This window comes from Brassica napus, chromosome A9 (assembly GCF_020379485.1).
Source record: "Brassica napus cultivar Da-Ae chromosome A9, Da-Ae, whole genome shotgun sequence".
NCBI lineage: Eukaryota > Viridiplantae > Streptophyta > Magnoliopsida > Brassicales > Brassicaceae > Brassica > Brassica napus.
In genome coordinates this window covers 27,959,883-27,976,371 of record NC_063442.1, presented here as the reverse complement: position 1 = coordinate 27,976,371, position 16,489 = coordinate 27,959,883, and the positions used below count along the sequence as shown (strand labels likewise).

Sequence of the window (16,489 nt, the reverse complement as noted above, 5' to 3'; positions counted from 1 at the left end):
TCTATTCAATTAATTGTTTCAAACTATTACATGTAATTGTGACTTATATATTTATCTTATTCGATTTTCTCACTAATATATGCAAATTTCAACAAATTTGAATATTATTTGTATTTATGTTTTTTGAAATAAAATATTACCTGTAATTTTTAGTTAAATTATAAGTAATATAAATAAATATTTTATTATTTAGTAATTTTATTTGTATTTATGAACACATTAAAATATTCATCTACACTAATATTTGAACATTATTACTATTGAATATTAAACGAAAAACACTGATATATGTTTTTAATATGTTGAATTGAAAAATTTTCATGATATAATATACATACAAATTCATGGTGAGATGAAACTATTTTCTAGTAACTACTGTTGGACTCTATCAATTTAAGTTTAATGAAATTTTTAAATCTACGACCAATATAGTTGCGGGCAAATAATATACCCGTAATTTGAGTAGTAACTTTTTGAGTTATATTATTTAATATTGGAATAGATTTTTCCTTGATATTATGCTGATTGTTTTCCAATAATGTTACAATAACAGAATTATAGGATTATACCATTTATATATGATTGGTGTAACAAATAGGGCTTGGTTTGGGGCGGGTTTGGGCCGAGATATCAACAACCCGCAAAATAGCGGGCCTTGCGGGCTGAGGCTTGGTTGGTACCGGGCTCTATGCGGGACGGCCCAATGCGTACCGCGGGATGCCCTAGATCCCGCTTCCTTTCGTCATTTGCGATTCTGCCTCTTCACCTGAAAAAACAAAAAGAAAAAGATGAACGGAGAAAGCGATGACGATGTAGTTCACCTCGTGAAGAAATGGAGCTCCGAGCCTCCGACCACGGCCGTTCGATGTCCGGTGCTGACCACATAGTATTCGATCTTCACCAGAGAAGCTAAGTAGAGAAAGCTCCAACAAAGTCGATTCTTCTTCTTCGATGTCTCTTCATGAGCTTCTAAGCTTCACAGTTCAGACATGCATGTACAACTTGTAAGGTTCTTCTTCTTATCTTCACAGATCGGACATTACACGACTGTTTTTTTTAACAACTTGCTTTTGATTTTTTTTTGTCAATCTAGTGAATCAACGGAGCTTCTCTTCCTTGTCATTCCACCACCGAAGCCTCTCTTTGTCTTTGTTCCATCAGCTGAGCTCCGACGACGGTTCCATCACCTGAGCTCTGACGGCATTACCTGAGCTCCGACGCCGGCGGTTCTTACTCATGAGCTTCTCTTATAGTTTAATGATCTTTGGTCAGCAGGTAGGTGAATACTCAACTTGCTTATAGTTTAATGATCTTTTGAATGTTTATGTTTCTGATTCTGATGGTTGTACTTTTATGTATTGTGCAGTATGCGTTTAACCTGTTTTCCCTTAACGCTCCCGTTACTGAGAATGGTTACAACGAAGAGGAGATGAAACTTGTCAAAGAGACAAGGAAGATCTGGGTGAGTGTTCATTTCACTGCGATCTTTTTGTTCAAATGTTTGGTTGTGTTAAAGAGAGAGAGACTCTGTACCTTTCTTGGTCTTCGCAGAATGACACAGAAGTGAAAGTAACAGCGACGTGTATACGTGTTCCGGTAATGCGTGCTCATGCAGAGAGTGTAAATCTCCAGTTTGATAATCCTCTCGATGAGGTAATAATTATAATAATATACATTGTCTACTGAATATTTATTAGTAGTTCTTGAAGCATTGGTGGGTTTAAGTTTCCTAATGAATGTGAGTTTGAATTTTAACAACTTGGTTTGGAATTTTTTTTGTCAATCTAGTGAATCATCAGAGCTTCTCTTCCTTGTCATTCCACCACCGAAGCCTCTCTTTGTCTTCGTTCCATCAGGCTGAGCTCCGACGACGGTTCCATCAGCTGAGCTCCGACGACGGTTCCATCAGCTGAGCTCCGACGACGGTTCCATCAGCTGAGCTCCGACGACGATTCCATTACCTGAGGTTTGACGACTGTTCCATCACCTGAGCTCCGACGACGGCAGTTCTTTCTCACGGCAAGTACATGTTATGTATTTCAAACAAAAAAATAAGTTATTTTAACTTAAATCTTTGCTCTAACTCTTGAATTTTTTCATCTTCTTCTCCTCTTTGAAGTCAAGACGTGTGTTGTCTCGAGTGATGGTGAACTCGTAGGCGTTGGAGTGATGGCGAACTAGGAGGCAACCGCTCGTTAGCTTAGCAGACTCATTTCGATATAACAGCTAAGGACCTCGGGTTAGTAGACCTAGTAAGCATTGATAGGACTCACGGTTTAGCTAGAGGAACTCGCTGTTTAGATAGGACTGCTGTTTAGATAGGTTAACTCATTGTCTGGCTTAGAAGTTAGAACTCGATCATGTTGTTAGATACTTAGATGCTTGTTGTTTGAGAACTAGTAGGAATTGATAGGAATGGCTTGATCTGTTGTTAGATGCTTAATTGATAGGAATGGCTTGATATGTTGTTAGATGCTTGTTGTTTGAGAACTAGTGAGAATTGATAGGAATGCTTTGATCTGTTGTTAGATACTTAGATGCTTGTTATCTTGAGAACACGTAACTTCTATTTTTATTTTTTTTAAGTATCAAAATTTTACAAAATTTAATTTAAAAATTAACTTTAGTAAAAAACCCTACGTCCACTTAGTCACGTATAGGAGAAGTTAGAAGCAGCCGTAAGTTAAAACTTAGAATTATCAAAAAAAACCAGCAACAATAGAAACTTGAGAGACGATGGGATCATCCAGAGACGACTCAGAAGAGCAATTCAGTTTGAATACTAACTACTCGCCACCAGCTACCTGTGACTTGGGGACTCAGCAACTCATTGCCAGACTTGCTGCAGAAGAAGAAAGGGATGATCTGAGAGCTGATGAGGCTAATGATGGAAAGAAGCAAGCACGGAAAAGAAAGTTGATTAGTCTGGTCGATTCAGAAGAAGAATCTGATGTTGAAATCACACCCCCAACCCAATCGAGCAAGCCTCGCAGACAAACAACTTATGGAACAGCCAAGCGGAAGCCCATGTTACAATCCACTCTGGATGGTGGTAGTGGCTCGTCCGCACGGGCTCGTAGTCAGAAGAATATTCCCTTGAAAGCCGTGATTAGGGGAGGAAGAAGAAAGGCATCACCTCAGGCCTTGTCTAGTGAGGCGCGGAAAAAGAAGGGCTCCTCTAGTCGGTCGCAGAAGAATAAGAAGAAGATTGAAGAGGATATACCGGATTTTGATGATGATTTGGAAGAAGTTGAGTTGGACGAGGCTGAAATCAATTTGGAAGAGATGGAGAGTAGGCAATGGTCAGACGTCTGGAAGGATTTCACTGTGGTTGAAAAACCAAATGGAGATTTGAAAGCTGTATGCAATCATTGCAAGAATGAGTATGCGTGGTATTCTCACTCGCATGGAACAAGTGGGTTGAGGAGACATCGAGGGAGATGTAAAATGTATCCAAGGAATGGAGGAAGGCAGCAACAACTCAATACCGAGGGTAAAGTAGTAGCTCGCAAGTACGATCATACTGTGTTTAGGCAGTTGGTAGCAAAGACAATTGTCCAGCATGATCTACCATACTCTTACGTGGAGTATGAGAGAGTGAGAGAGACATGGAAGTATTTGAATGTTGATGTCCAATTCATCTGTCGAAACACGGCGAAATCAGATGTTTATCGTTTGTATGAAAGCGAGAGAGAGACACTGAAACGTGAGTTAGCGAGTCTTCCTGGACGAGTCTCCTTCACTTCCGACTTGTGGACATCACTGAAACGTGAAGGATACATGTGTGTGACAGCACATTACATTGATCGGAATTGGAAGTTGAACAGCAAAATCCTGTCATTCAGTGCTCTACCACCACCACATAACGGAATGAGTGTTGCGGTTCACCTTCTTGAGTCGCTGCAAGAGTGGGGTCTCGACAAGAAGGTTTTCTCTATCACATTGGATAATGCTTCAAGTAATGACTCGATGCAAGACATAGTCAAATCGCAGTTGTTGTTAAATGATGATTTGTTATGTGGAGGAGAATTTTTCCATGTCAGATGTGCTGCTCACATCCTTAACCTGATAGTGCAAGATGGTTTGAAGGTTATTGGAGGCGCTTTGCACAAAGTTAGAGAGAGTATTAAGTATGTGCTAGCATCGGAAGCGCGGGAAGAGTTGTTTGAAAAATGCGTGAATGCTGCAGGCATAACTGAAAACGCGGGTCTGATCTTGGATGTGCAGACAAGATGGAACTCGACTTACTTTATGCTTGAAAGAGCCATCAAATTCCGTAAAGCATTTGTTAAGTTGGAGACATTTGATAAGAGAGGTTATAAAGTGGCGCCTACAGCTGAAGAATGGACGCGAGCTGATAAGATATGCCAATTTTTGTGCCCTTTCGCAGAGATCACAAAACTGATGTCAGGTGCTAATTACCCCACCTCGAACTTGTATTTTTATCAAGTTTGGTCCATCCATGAGTGGCTACAAATGAATGAGTTCAGCGAGGATGAGATCGTCCGAAAAATGGTGCCACCAATGAAAGAGAAATTTGATAAGTATTGGGATGAAGTTAGTGGGGTTTTTGCAATGGCAGCAGTCTTTGATCCACGTTTCAAGCTTTCAATTGTGGAGTGTTGCTTAGGGAAGCTTGACATGAGTACACGTGATGTGAAGTTGAAGAACTTGCGCCAGAAGCTGAGTATTTTGTTCGAGTCTTACGACAAAAAATCCAAGGCTAACTCACCGTCTACGGAGCCACGTGAGACGGTTCCACAAAATGTCACTTCTGCAGGTTCCATGGGACTGTTTGGAAACTACCAAGTGAGTATTTAAAATCGTTTTTAAAGTATCAACTTTCTGTTTTTTTTTTTTAAATCGTTTCTTATTTATTTTAAGGTATCAACTTTCTGTTTTTTTTTTCTAATCGTTTGTGGTTTTTTTTCTATAATTTCATAGGAATTCTTTAAATTTCGCAAAGTCAACGGAGCTGCTACTGGAAAGACAGCTCTAGAAGCTTATCTTGATGAACCTCCTTTGGACATTGATAGTTTAGAGAGCTTGGACATTCTCCAATTCTGGAAAACTAACACTCATCGTTACGGTGATTTGGCTGCAATGGCTTGTGATCTGCTCAGCATTCCTATCACAACAGTGGCTTCAGAGTCCTCCTTTAGTATTGGGTCGCGAGTTCTTAACAAATACCGTAGCCGTTTACTCCCAAAAAATGTTCAAGCTCTGATATGCACAAGGAATTGGATCAAAGGATACGAGGCTTATGAACATGGTAAATATCACACATTATAATTACTTGTATAGTATCATTATCTTAAACACTAATCAACTGCAATTTTTTAAAATTTACAGAAGATGAAATTGATCCTGAAGAGGAGACATTGCCATCTTTTGACTCTATTGCCAATGAGGAAAATGATGATGAGGAAGTTTGATATCTTTCTTGATTTGCTGTTTTGTCTTCTTTCAATTTTTTGGATTTGTTTCAGTACTATGATTGGTTTTTTTAGCTTTTATTACATTGGTGTTTTGGTTAAGACAATATGAAGTCCAGTTGCTTTTCTTTTTGTTATCAACAGAGTGAATGTTGCTTTTCTAAACTACATATACACGACCATAATCTTATACACGACAACAAAGTCTGATCGTTGACTCTACATATACACGACCATAATCTTATACACGACCAGTGAGTGATGATCACTTTGGTTGCATTGAAGCATTTATAGAGATAAGACAAGTCTGATGGTTGACTCTCATGGTGTTTGGTGTTTTCTGTGACGTCTCGTAGAAGCAGAAGCAGCTTGAAGCAGCTAGTAGGTTGTTTTCTGTGACGTCCCGCGGGACAGCCCGCGAAGGCTTACACATTTTGCGGTACGGGATTGGGCTGCTAGTTTAAGGACCGCGTCCCGCGCGGGACGGTCCCGCCATGTACCGCCATAATAGAAACCCGCATCGGGTCGGGACGGGACGGGACGGGAGAGCCCAATTGCCATCCCTAGTAACAAACAACAAATATTGTTGCTGTTAAAGGAATATACCCGTATTTGATGTTTTATTATTTAAAATTTATTCTAACAAATCTTTTGATAAATACTTTAAAGATATTTTAATTTTCAAAAACTTTATGTTAATATTTTCACTAATTTTGTAATTAGCAATAAACTATTATTATGCATTACTATATTCAATTATCGTTTATAAAATGAAAGAAAAACACTATCCTATTTTTATCTATTTTATAATTATAATCAATCATGTTAAAATAAAATTATTATATTAAACTAAAAATGATATATTTATATTAAATTCATAAATTTTATTATTCATAAATATAAAATATCCATGTTAAGAATATAATACGATGATATAACTACTTAACATTAGCAAACTATATAATACATGTATAATATTAAGATTTTCTATATACAATAATATATCATCTAAAATGAATAAAAGTAAAAAAAAAAATTATTGCTAAAATAAAAATCCAGCTTTGAAAAGCGGCCCATAATTTAGCATAAATTAAATGAAAAACAATTTTTAAATATGTTGCTTCATTCATATATTAGTTTGTCTAATAACTAAATGTAAATAAAATAAAATAAATATATAATAAGAAGCAACAACTACATATGAAAATTTTAAACAATTGATTAACTACAACATATAAACTATAAAATTATTTTAAATTATTGTATCTGAAATATTTATATTAACATTTAAATACATGATTAAATCTGAAAACAAACACCCGCGCAGTTGCGCGGATCGAGCTCTAGTCTTTTGGTTAAGAGATTAATGAAAGTACAAATGCATTGTATCTTTAATTCGTTATTTTGACCTTAACAAAAATAATACTAGAGCACTAGTTTTTAAAAATAAATAGAAAAAGTTTCAAAAGTATGTTCTTTTGAAACTTTCAGAAAATTATCAAAATTTTATGTCTAGATTTTTTCCCTTTTGTTTCCCATTTTACTTATGACCATTCCAAACATTCTTTCAATATGCCAATCAGACATTAGTTGCATCTTTACATTCAGAAATCGGTTTGATATTTTTATTTCCTACTGGAAATCTGACGGATTAACTCGAAACGATCTTCTTGATCTGTTAGTTAACAAGCAAAGCGATCTTGTAGGGGTTGAAAGACGAGAGTGCCTGCCCTTTTCTTTCAGGTGGGACTTTCTCACCCTTCTTGGTTCCTGCAATTCCTTATGTGTGAATCAATGAATTTCTGTGTTAAATACTTGTAAAATGACAACTAATTTATGGTGATTTGGTTAGACAAATTGGAGACATATATTATACTTTATTAGATAAATCCAAAGTTGGACTAATTGTTAGTATTGTTAGCCTAAATATTAGTTGGATTTCGGCCCATACATTTTATAGTTAATAGAGAAAAAAAGAAAAACGCATCGTTTTATCTAATATTATGCGTCGTTTATTCTAGAAATCAATTTAATTTGGGAGAGGAGGGGGGGGGGGGGGGGGTTATAAAGCATAAAATGACACAAGTAATCATTTAGAAAAGAAAATTAGGTGATGCCCAAAAAATTAGGTTTTTCATTGTTTGAGCAAGGATTTTGCTTTTGAAAGCGATTCAACATTTTTGCTATAAGGGTAAGTTTGTGACTTGTTATGAAATTGATCGTTGATCGTATATTATATAGTGATTTATGTATTGAGAGGTTTCTTCGAAAGGCTGACGACTAAAATTGCGAAGAATCGTGCCTTTTCGCAAATTTTATAATATGATTCTATTATGACATTTATGGTATGAGGGAAACAGAAAATCATTAAATATGCACATCTTGGGAATTCTGATTGATTACAAGTACTACTGTTATTTTTCAAAAATTTTAGATTTTTGAATTAAGAAAATGTAAGAAGTCAATGTGGGTTAGAGGCTAGCGTACTGAAAATTTACCATACTAGTTTGGGTCATGGATCAAACCCCTCAAGTGTGAAATCGCGGGTGGTTTAACCGTGCTTTCTCGATAAGTATTGCAGAATGCTCTCTCGGTCTAACTTTTATAGCATTTTGAAACTTGAAATAATCATATCACTTTATTGTTGCTTATGTATCCTGTGATTAAAAATCAGTATAGTACTAATGATTATATGATGTTTAAATACCTTTAGCATGATGGTGGAATCAAGTGAGTATCCAGTTCGTCCTGGTATAAAAGATTGTCAGTTTTATCTAAGAACTGGTAGATGCGGCTACGGAGAAAATTGTTGCTACAATCATCCAAAGGTAAGAAATAAAAACTATCGATTTAGCTTACTATAAGTTGCATTGTCCCTTATGGCTTACTGCGTTGAAACATTTTAATAGGAGACACCAAGAGGGAAGATTAATATGCCAAAGTGTAAGGTACGAGTGCATATTGTAGAATGAATAAAACTATATTTTGCTGAGCGCGATGCAGTTGAATTAAGCTTATTGTCCATCTACCAAAACGAAGATAAGTTGTTCTACTTTTTAAACCATTTAAGAGGTAATAATTTGCTCCTATATATGCAAAATTCGTTTCAGTTTTTTCTGAGAGGAAAATGTAAGAACGGCTCACATTGTGATTTTGATCACTCAAAGGAAGGGGATCGTGCAGAACATACGCGTCAGGTAATTTCATCGCAGTAACTTTACTATTCTTATCAGCCAAATGTGAAAGACTTATCTGAGTCTCTTCTTCAGGGCCAGAAAAGATACAGAACTGAGTCAACGTCAAGGTCAAGTCCAAGTCCAGAGAAGAGGGTAACTAAATGTCATCTTTTATACTTTTGATTTTACTGTGATCCAAGAGAAAGATTCTAAGAGAATTTGCAGAAACATAGGCAGGGAGATATTGAGAAGCAGAAAACAGAGGCTGAAGACATTCCGCAGGGAGAAAAATTGAGGGTAAGGAAAAATAAATCAAAAGAATGATAATGATCAAAAGAAACTAGTAGTAGATGAAACAGAGTACCTGTCATTTACTGTTATTTCTCATTTGCATTACTTATTCTCACAGGAGATGCAAGAGAATGATAATGATCAACAGAAACTAGTGGAACAGAGAAAGAGAGATATTGAGAGGCAGAGGAGAGAGGCTCGTTTGAGTCTTGAGCAGGTTTGAATTGACTCATCTAACATTTCTCTAAATTGGTTTTCTGAAATATCACATGAGAGTTTTTTTGAACTTGGTTTTCTATAGATCAAACCAACAGTTTATTTTGATGAAGCCATTCGCATCAGAGAGATATTAGCAGAATTTGGATTCATACATACAGAAGGCGATGGATTATAATAGTTACGAGGATACAAAAGAGAATTCCAGCTTCTTGGAACACAAGAAACTGATGCGTTGTGAAGCTTTCGTTTTTTTAACCTCGTGGTTGTTGTATTGATTAAACTACCGAATAAATACTGAGATTGGGATACATTTGAGCATATATGCTCTGGATATAAGCCAGTAAAAACAAAAAGTAGATCAAAAGTTAATATCAAAACTTTTATTTTATCATTACAATTTATAATTATAAACTTCTATATACTGTCTTGCTGGTTTGATCATAAATACATATTTTTGAAATCTATTATTGTTAACCTCATTTATAAACATAATTAATATATTTTAAATACAGTTAGTTCTTATGTACCTCTGATTTGGTCAGTTGAATTGGATTAATCTATTCTATTAAAATAGAGTCATTTAAAAAAAAACTATTGTACAAATTTGTTATAGTTAAACCAATTCATTAGCAACTTAACAAATAAAACTAAATATATATATTTGATATTTTTCTTCTCTAGCTCATTGTTTATTGTCCTGATTTTCTCATCTATTAACACATTACAATAGTTTTCTTGGAGAATTCATATCGGTTTATATCACTGCTTTAATCAATCAACACCGTTTCTCTAAAAATACAAACATGTACTTATGTCAAATGTTATACCAATCTTTGATAATTTTTCATAGGTTGTTACACATATGTTTGTATATCTCATATGTATCGGCTTTGTATATCACACCGGTTTACATTATTGTATTAGTCAGTGACATATTCGTAATATATAGTATCAAGATTAAACTTAAGACAGTGTTCTTGTTTTAATAGTATAAGATAGAGCTGAATCTGTGTTGTGCGCGGTGTATTTTTGATGTATGATTGCTATTTTAGGGAATGTTACTCTGTATCCTAAACGTTTTTTTGTGTCGTGCTATCCTGTGAAGTTGTAAATGCAGAAACATGACGATGTTGAGAAGTTTGGATCCATCATTTCACATATGGGACATTACTCAGAAATAGCAGAGAAATCAGTGGAAATATTTGTCTCAGCTATATCATCTTCTAGATATTCTGGGTCTGGCTCTCGCGCTAGTTGTCTGAGTGCACCTCTCAAAGATATCCATGAACACTTGTCCTTCAAAAGGGTGAATATTTTTACCTCTGGCGACTGATGAAATAATCTCAAAGAGATTTGTTTGTTGTCTTTATTCTGTTTTTGGCAAAAGTAGGTTCTCTTCCTAAACTAGACATCAGCAAGTTTGGTTATGCATCAAGCAGTTTGACATAGTCAAGGAAATTGTCAATTTGGGAGCTCAGATTTGCAAGTAAAACCACCCCTTTAGGACAAAATGTGAGAGGTTTTATCATAAGCAAAAGGCTTTTGCAGCGGAAATAACTTTTTGGTCGCATTCTATTATATTTCATAGCTTTTCACTGTGCAGAATATTCTTGTTCACATATTCTTTACACAACATGTTGATTCATAAGTGGTCGAAACAACCTTCAACCAGGGGCGGACCTAGGTAACAACAGGGTTATTTGTTTGCTTGAAAACTTAGATAACAGCAGAAATAACTTTTTGGTCGCATTGTAGATGCTAGATCCGCCCCTGTCTTCAACTTGTCATCCCTTGGAATTAATTCTGCTTTTGGATATATATTGAGCAATTACAGAAAATCATTTTCATAACTGGAAGTTGCAGAGACCCAAAAGCAATAGTCTGCATTAAATGTAAACTTGGGCCAAACTATAAACCTTTCAAGAGCGTTATTGAGAAAAGGACAAGTTAAATGGCTGTATCAAATGATTTTGGGTTATTTGTTTGCTTGCACACGTAATAAATTGGGGTGGAAAGAATTGTGGCTTGAAAGGAATGCACGTGAATGCAATGAAACTCCCGTTTGGAACTACGCTAAGCGCTAGTCGGATGGTAATCTCGGACCTAGCGAGTTACCAAAAAATCGGGAAGTATTCAGAGATTACGCGGAGTCTAGTTTTAAATACAATTTAATATATTTATAATATATTTTGCTAATTTTAAACATGATGATACAAGTTCTAAGACATAATTATATAATTTTATATATAATTTTAAATAGTCTCTTTTTGATTCGTAAATGGTGGGTTTGGTACGAAAAATCCCTAAATGTAGTATGTATATGTTTGTTTTGGGTTTGTTAACTAGTTATAATTATTTAGTAATGAATAATTACACAAAATCTGTTAATAATGAGTAAAAAATAATCAACCATGTTTTAACTTACACGGACGGAAAAGAAAAAAAAACTTAGATGGTCAATGCGCGCGGGATTAGGCGGGAATTAGACGGTCAACGCGGGATCAGGCAGAAATTAGGCGGAAATTAAACGGTCAACGCAGAAATTAGACGGTTTTACGCGGATCAACGTGAATCAACGTTTAGCTACACAGATTTGGACATAATCGTCACGATCAACCTCCAAACAACGCCTAAGCGGCTAGACGGCCACGTTTTGGAATGAAACATATCATCTGTAACAGTCCAATCAAATTCTGACGCTAGCCTATGATCATCCCATCCCACTCGAAGTTCTTGTTGTTCTCACACACGTGGTCCGGTTGTACTTCCACATCATATCACTTATTTTTTCTGTCTATTTGAACCTTTTAAATTAAAAATATATACTTTACTTGTTCGTATAAAACTAGAGCATTGGTAAAAAAATATATAACAGGATTTTTAAATAATAAAATAGTAATTTCATATGAAAAGGTTCTTTCTAAGTTCTAACTATCTTCAAAATAGTCATGACGGCTAAAAACACATAACGTATATGCTTTAGTTATTTGATACGAGGGATGCCAAGTAGTAGCGGAGCCATGAATATTTTGATTGGGTCATAATATGTAAATTTAATATTTATATATATTGTTATTATTATAGAAATATTTTTTTTACAAATTTAATGGGGGCATATGAAAACTTATACATAAATTAATGGGATCAAATGATATATTTTAACTAAATATTATAATATTTTATTAAAAACATTACACCAAAATTTTTTTCTCTAATTTTAGTGGGTCACCTGACTCCACATTCTCCTCTCTACCTCAGTCCCTGAAGACAAGGTTCTTTTTAACTACCTTGATAATAGTCATGACATAACATTATATACCATTTAACATTAAAACCAAGAAAAACATTATGCATATATATTTGCGCCCATAAAAATATAACCATTTCGTTTGACGCTATAGAACATCTCAAAAAGAGACTCTATAACTTCAAATATAAAGTTTTCTGCTCTCCAAAAACAAACTTCAAAACTTCAAAATTTCAAATTTGAAGTTTCATTTTTTTTTTTGCATTTTGCTCCTTATTATTACACATCACATTTATAATTCTTAAATATTTTCTCGTTTATCGTATTAATCCTTAAAAATTATATTTCATAAAATTTTAATATTTTTATAAATTTAAGCTTTACACATAAACTTAAATAAAACTTTAAAATCAAATTTAAAGTATTTTAAAACTAGATTTAGACAACAACTATACAAAAGAAATTTAACTACATAAAAGTTCTGAAATTAAATGAAAGACATAGCTATTACACAAATTTAAGTATTGCAATAACACTAAGAGTCAGGTAATTTGATTAGGAACCTCCAAAATCTTCAAAATATTGTCCAAACAAATTTTGTGTAACCGAAAATGGTTGTTGTTCTTGTTTTGATGTATTTTCATACAATTATTTTTTATTCAAATCGAATGTATTCATGAATATTAATATATTGATAGAAGTTAAGTTTCTTAGCAATATTTATTTTTCTCTTTTACTTTATTGTTCAGATCTAATGTATTTGCAAGTTTAAGACCATCCGATTTCAACAATTTTTAGTTTGTAATGTACACAATAAAAATAAAGAGAGTTGTGTTTTACTCAAAGGTACTAGCTGATCATATATGTATTACATAAATAATTTTATGGGTCGCCAAAAAAATAAATAATAATTTTATGGAATAATATGGTATTTTGCTTGAAGTTTAGTATTAATTATGTTATGTTATTTTATTTAGAATTTATATTTTATTAATTAATACTGCTGTAATATTTTTATTTATGTGCTTAGTTATTTACAAAAGTTTTATAAATATTAATTAACTATGAAAAATATACAGACCGTAATATAAAATGCAAATAGTTTTGAAGTTAAGTTTGAAGTTTTGCTTTTGGAGAATAACATCATTAAACTTCAAACTAGATTTTGACCCGCGCTTAAAAGCGCGGGTTTGTTTTCAAAATTAAATATATATTTAAATGAATTTCTACATAATATATATAGTGTATAGGTTTGTGTACATTTATCCGAAACCGCGAACTAAACTGTAGCAAACTGAAGAAGAAAAACGAAACCTACATTAAACTGACTTTCATAAATAATCGAGCAAATCCTATATCTTTAGAACAAAAAAACTGAAACCAATCGTGAAACATTGAAATGGTACGAAAAAAACATTTTATTTTTGAAAATGATTTAACTCATTTTAGTAGGAATACGTATGTAGTTTATTGACGAATTAAGATATAAGCATTGTTTTCATATTTGATTTGGACCTGCAATTGGACCAGTAAACTGGTGGCCGTATATAATATGGACTGGTTTATATTCTTCATGTAATATTCTATCATGATTATACCAACTGATATGTTTTCACAAAATTCAGATTTAAGGAAAAATTCTTAATTAAAAATTCGATAAAACCAAAAATCATGCCATTAACCCGTGAACCGACACAGGTTGACCCGATAAAAACTTAGAAAATTTTGATAATATTTTTTTTTTTAATTGATTATAATTCTCATATATTTTATAATAATACACAAAACTTAAAAAAACTATTTGATTTGTCTTCTATGCGTAAGATTTGTGTAGATGAGAATGGGTCTTACCAATTATGAATGACAAAATCTTCAATAATTTTAATGATAGTGTGAATTCGTAAGCATATTCTCAGTTTAAAAATATTGTAAATTATATGATTAACTCATAGAAGGAGTAAAAATAGGTGAATGATATGGTATATAATGTTATTGAATATTGAGTTACTTATTGTTAGAGATAAATAAGGGAATACCAAAAAAATGTTAATCTAATGAAAGGTCCAACAACTTTTTTGTAAGTAGATTTTTTCAGAATGTTCCTGTTTTAATAGTATAGATATAGAGTTTTGAATTCGTAATAGAGTGTGGAGATGATCTTATTGCATAAACCTTTTTGGTCTTTTCTTATTTGTGACAGACAAGTAGAATTTTATGCAATTATGTGGTTGCAAAAAATAATATTGTGATCTATTATTTCGTTGTCGGTTTTATAAAAATTATAGAAGGAAAGCACGAGTGGTAGAAAAAATTGACCATCAGAAAAGAGCTGCCTAATCTAAGACCAAGCACGTTAGATTTTAATTTTTTATATTGGCTGTAGAAGTATTAAACATGTAGATAATTAAACATGTAGATAGTATTATCTCAATTCGAGTGTGAAAAGCAAGCTTAAAGGTTAAAATATTAAAATAGTGTATATCAAACAGTTCAGTAAAGTTTTTGAATCGATAGGAACATGGCTAGATGCATGTGCCGTCGGCTTATAATTATATCAAAGTAAACCCACGAGGACACTCCATGTCCAAAGGGATGGCTACAAGATATATAATCATGTCAAGATCTTCATATGCTTTTAAATAAAGAATAAGGTTTGAATAATGGACATCCATTCCATTTAATATTTAAGAACAGATTATAGAAGAAGTGAAGAACTAAGTTAATTTACTTGACCATGTAATTTATTTGGGATAAACTTTGACCATCTCAAATTGGCGATATTGCTCTTAAACACGTGGATCTAGTATTTTACTTAGTCTTATTATTTTCTTTCACGAACAAATGCTAAAACGTTTAAACATTATTGAACTGATACAAACAAAACAATGCATATTTGGTTGTTAAAATACGCTAAAAATAATTCATTCTTTTCACGTTGCTGTCACCGGCAAGAAATGTGACCTCTCTCTCTCAATCAATTAGAACCGAACAGCTGGTTCTATTTGTCTTTATCTCGATTGCGAAACAAAACTATATTCCAATTTCTACAGATATCTTCACAATAAAATTCTATTCATTCCAATTTCATACGCATAAACGCATAGTTGGTGAACATTAGATCTCAATCTCTGCAAAGAACAACTAACTATTATTCTAATAACGCATAATCTGGAATGAGTTTCTTCTATTTTTCTCTATTACATTTGAGAACAATCAGAACTAAGAAATTAAATAAATAAAAAAGGAAATAAATGTTTTTAACATTTTCCTTTTGAACTTCAAATGAAACTAAAGAAAAAACAATAAGACCGCTGATTCTTCCGCTAAAGAGAGAAAAAAATTGGAAGACGGGAAAATTTGATAAAATCGGGAACCGGTCCGAAACTAAGCCTCCAAAAAACCGGTTAACCTGAGAACCGAATTACGAACCCGGCTAAGATCCCGTCCTTTGAGAGTCCTCCCGTTACCTGTACAAACGGAAAACGCCATCTGACCACCTTCCATCCTCCGTCCAACGATCAGATGCGGCGGAACCATTTTCTTACTTCCTCCGTCGTCATCGGAATATTCTTCATCATCCTCCGAGTACCTCCGTCGAATCATATCATCCGGTATATTCACCGGAAGCGACGTCGAGAATGCCGCCGGTGAAGGCAACGGCGCCGTTTTGCTCCGTCTCCGTCTTGTGTTTTCTCGTAACTCAACCGGACGATTCTCTTTCTCGTTTGCTTCATCACGCCGGCGAGCTGGGAAGAAGTTGTCCGAGAAAATGATCTCAGATTCGTCGAATTCTTCCGACATTTTCAGAAACTCAAGTGTTTAGGTTGTTTTAATGAAAGCTGAGATTAGATTAGATTAGAGAACAGTAAGCAGAGGAGATGAGAAAGGAAGGGTTTATATAGAGAGGAGGAAGACGAGAGGAAACGTAGAGAGTACTCAAGTTCTTTTTGGTGGCTTATTAATATGATGATGTCATCATAAATGGCATTAGCTTAACAAAAAAAAAGTCATAAATGGCATTGAGGGCGGGCCCCACTTCACTTTCTACATTTATACACTGTATGTATATGTGTTTTTTTACACTTTGATATAAATTAAATTACTTTCTAAATTTAATTTTT

General features: G+C 33.9%; 3 protein-coding genes across 3 annotated transcripts; 2 read left to right on the top strand and 1 right to left on the bottom strand.

Annotated features, from left to right (window-relative positions):
- Positions 1–613: 613 nt before the first annotated feature.
- LOC106363248 (zinc finger BED domain-containing protein RICESLEEPER 2-like) lies at positions 614–5,639 on the top strand. Its single transcript, XM_048740074.1, has 7 exons — positions 614–1,004; positions 1,094–1,275; positions 1,367–1,462; positions 1,552–1,653; positions 1,789–4,809; positions 4,945–5,272; positions 5,353–5,639. Exons 5-7 carry the CDS (start codon positions 2,737–2,739, stop codon positions 5,433–5,435), a joined length of 2,484 nt encoding a protein of 827 aa, XP_048596031.1. The 5' UTR covers positions 614–1,004; positions 1,094–1,275; positions 1,367–1,462; positions 1,552–1,653; positions 1,789–2,736; the 3' UTR covers positions 5,436–5,639.
- A 241-nt stretch (positions 5,640–5,880) lies between these two features.
- On the top strand, positions 5,881–9,459 carry LOC106367391 (putative zinc finger CCCH domain-containing protein 10). Its single transcript, XM_048740075.1, has 8 exons — positions 5,881–7,178; positions 8,149–8,263; positions 8,345–8,383; positions 8,546–8,632; positions 8,705–8,764; positions 8,837–8,908; positions 9,021–9,119; positions 9,204–9,459. The coding sequence occupies exons 1-8, from the start codon at positions 6,982–6,984 to the stop codon at positions 9,294–9,296; spliced, it is 762 nt and encodes a 253-aa protein (XP_048596032.1). The 5' UTR covers positions 5,881–6,981; the 3' UTR covers positions 9,297–9,459.
- A 6,036-nt stretch (positions 9,460–15,495) lies between these two features.
- Positions 15,496–16,418, bottom strand: LOC111200536. Its single transcript, XM_022691749.2, has one exon. The coding sequence runs from the start codon at positions 16,167–16,169 to the stop codon at positions 15,753–15,755; it is 417 nt and encodes a 138-aa protein (XP_022547470.1). The 5' UTR covers positions 16,170–16,418; the 3' UTR covers positions 15,496–15,752.
- Between the last annotated feature and the right edge of the window lie 71 nt (positions 16,419–16,489).

What these genes read in the sequence shown, in the direction of transcription:
- LOC106367391 (XM_048740075.1), top strand. Translation starts at nt 6,982, where the DNA reads ATGACCATTCCAAACATTCTTTCAATATGCCAATCAGACATTAGTTGC. An exon ending in TGCCTGCCCTTTTCTTTCAG is followed by an intron (nt 7,179 to 8,148) that starts GTGGGACTTTCT and finishes AAATACCTTTAG; the next exon opens with CATGATGGTGGAATCAAGTG. An exon ending in GTTGCTACAATCATCCAAAG is followed by an intron (nt 8,264 to 8,344) that starts GTAAGAAATAAA and finishes ACATTTTAATAG; the next exon opens with GAGACACCAAGAGGGAAGAT.
- LOC111200536 (XM_022691749.2), bottom strand. Translation starts at nt 16,169, where the DNA reads ATGTCGGAAGAATTCGACGAATCTGAGATCATTTTCTCGGACAACTTC.
- LOC106363248 (XM_048740074.1), top strand. Translation starts at nt 2,737, where the DNA reads ATGGGATCATCCAGAGACGACTCAGAAGAGCAATTCAGTTTGAATACT. An exon ending in GACTGTTTGGAAACTACCAA is followed by an intron (nt 4,810 to 4,944) that starts GTGAGTATTTAA and finishes ATAATTTCATAG; the next exon opens with GAATTCTTTAAATTTCGCAA. An exon ending in ATACGAGGCTTATGAACATG is followed by an intron (nt 5,273 to 5,352) that starts GTAAATATCACA and finishes TAAAATTTACAG; the next exon opens with AAGATGAAATTGATCCTGAA.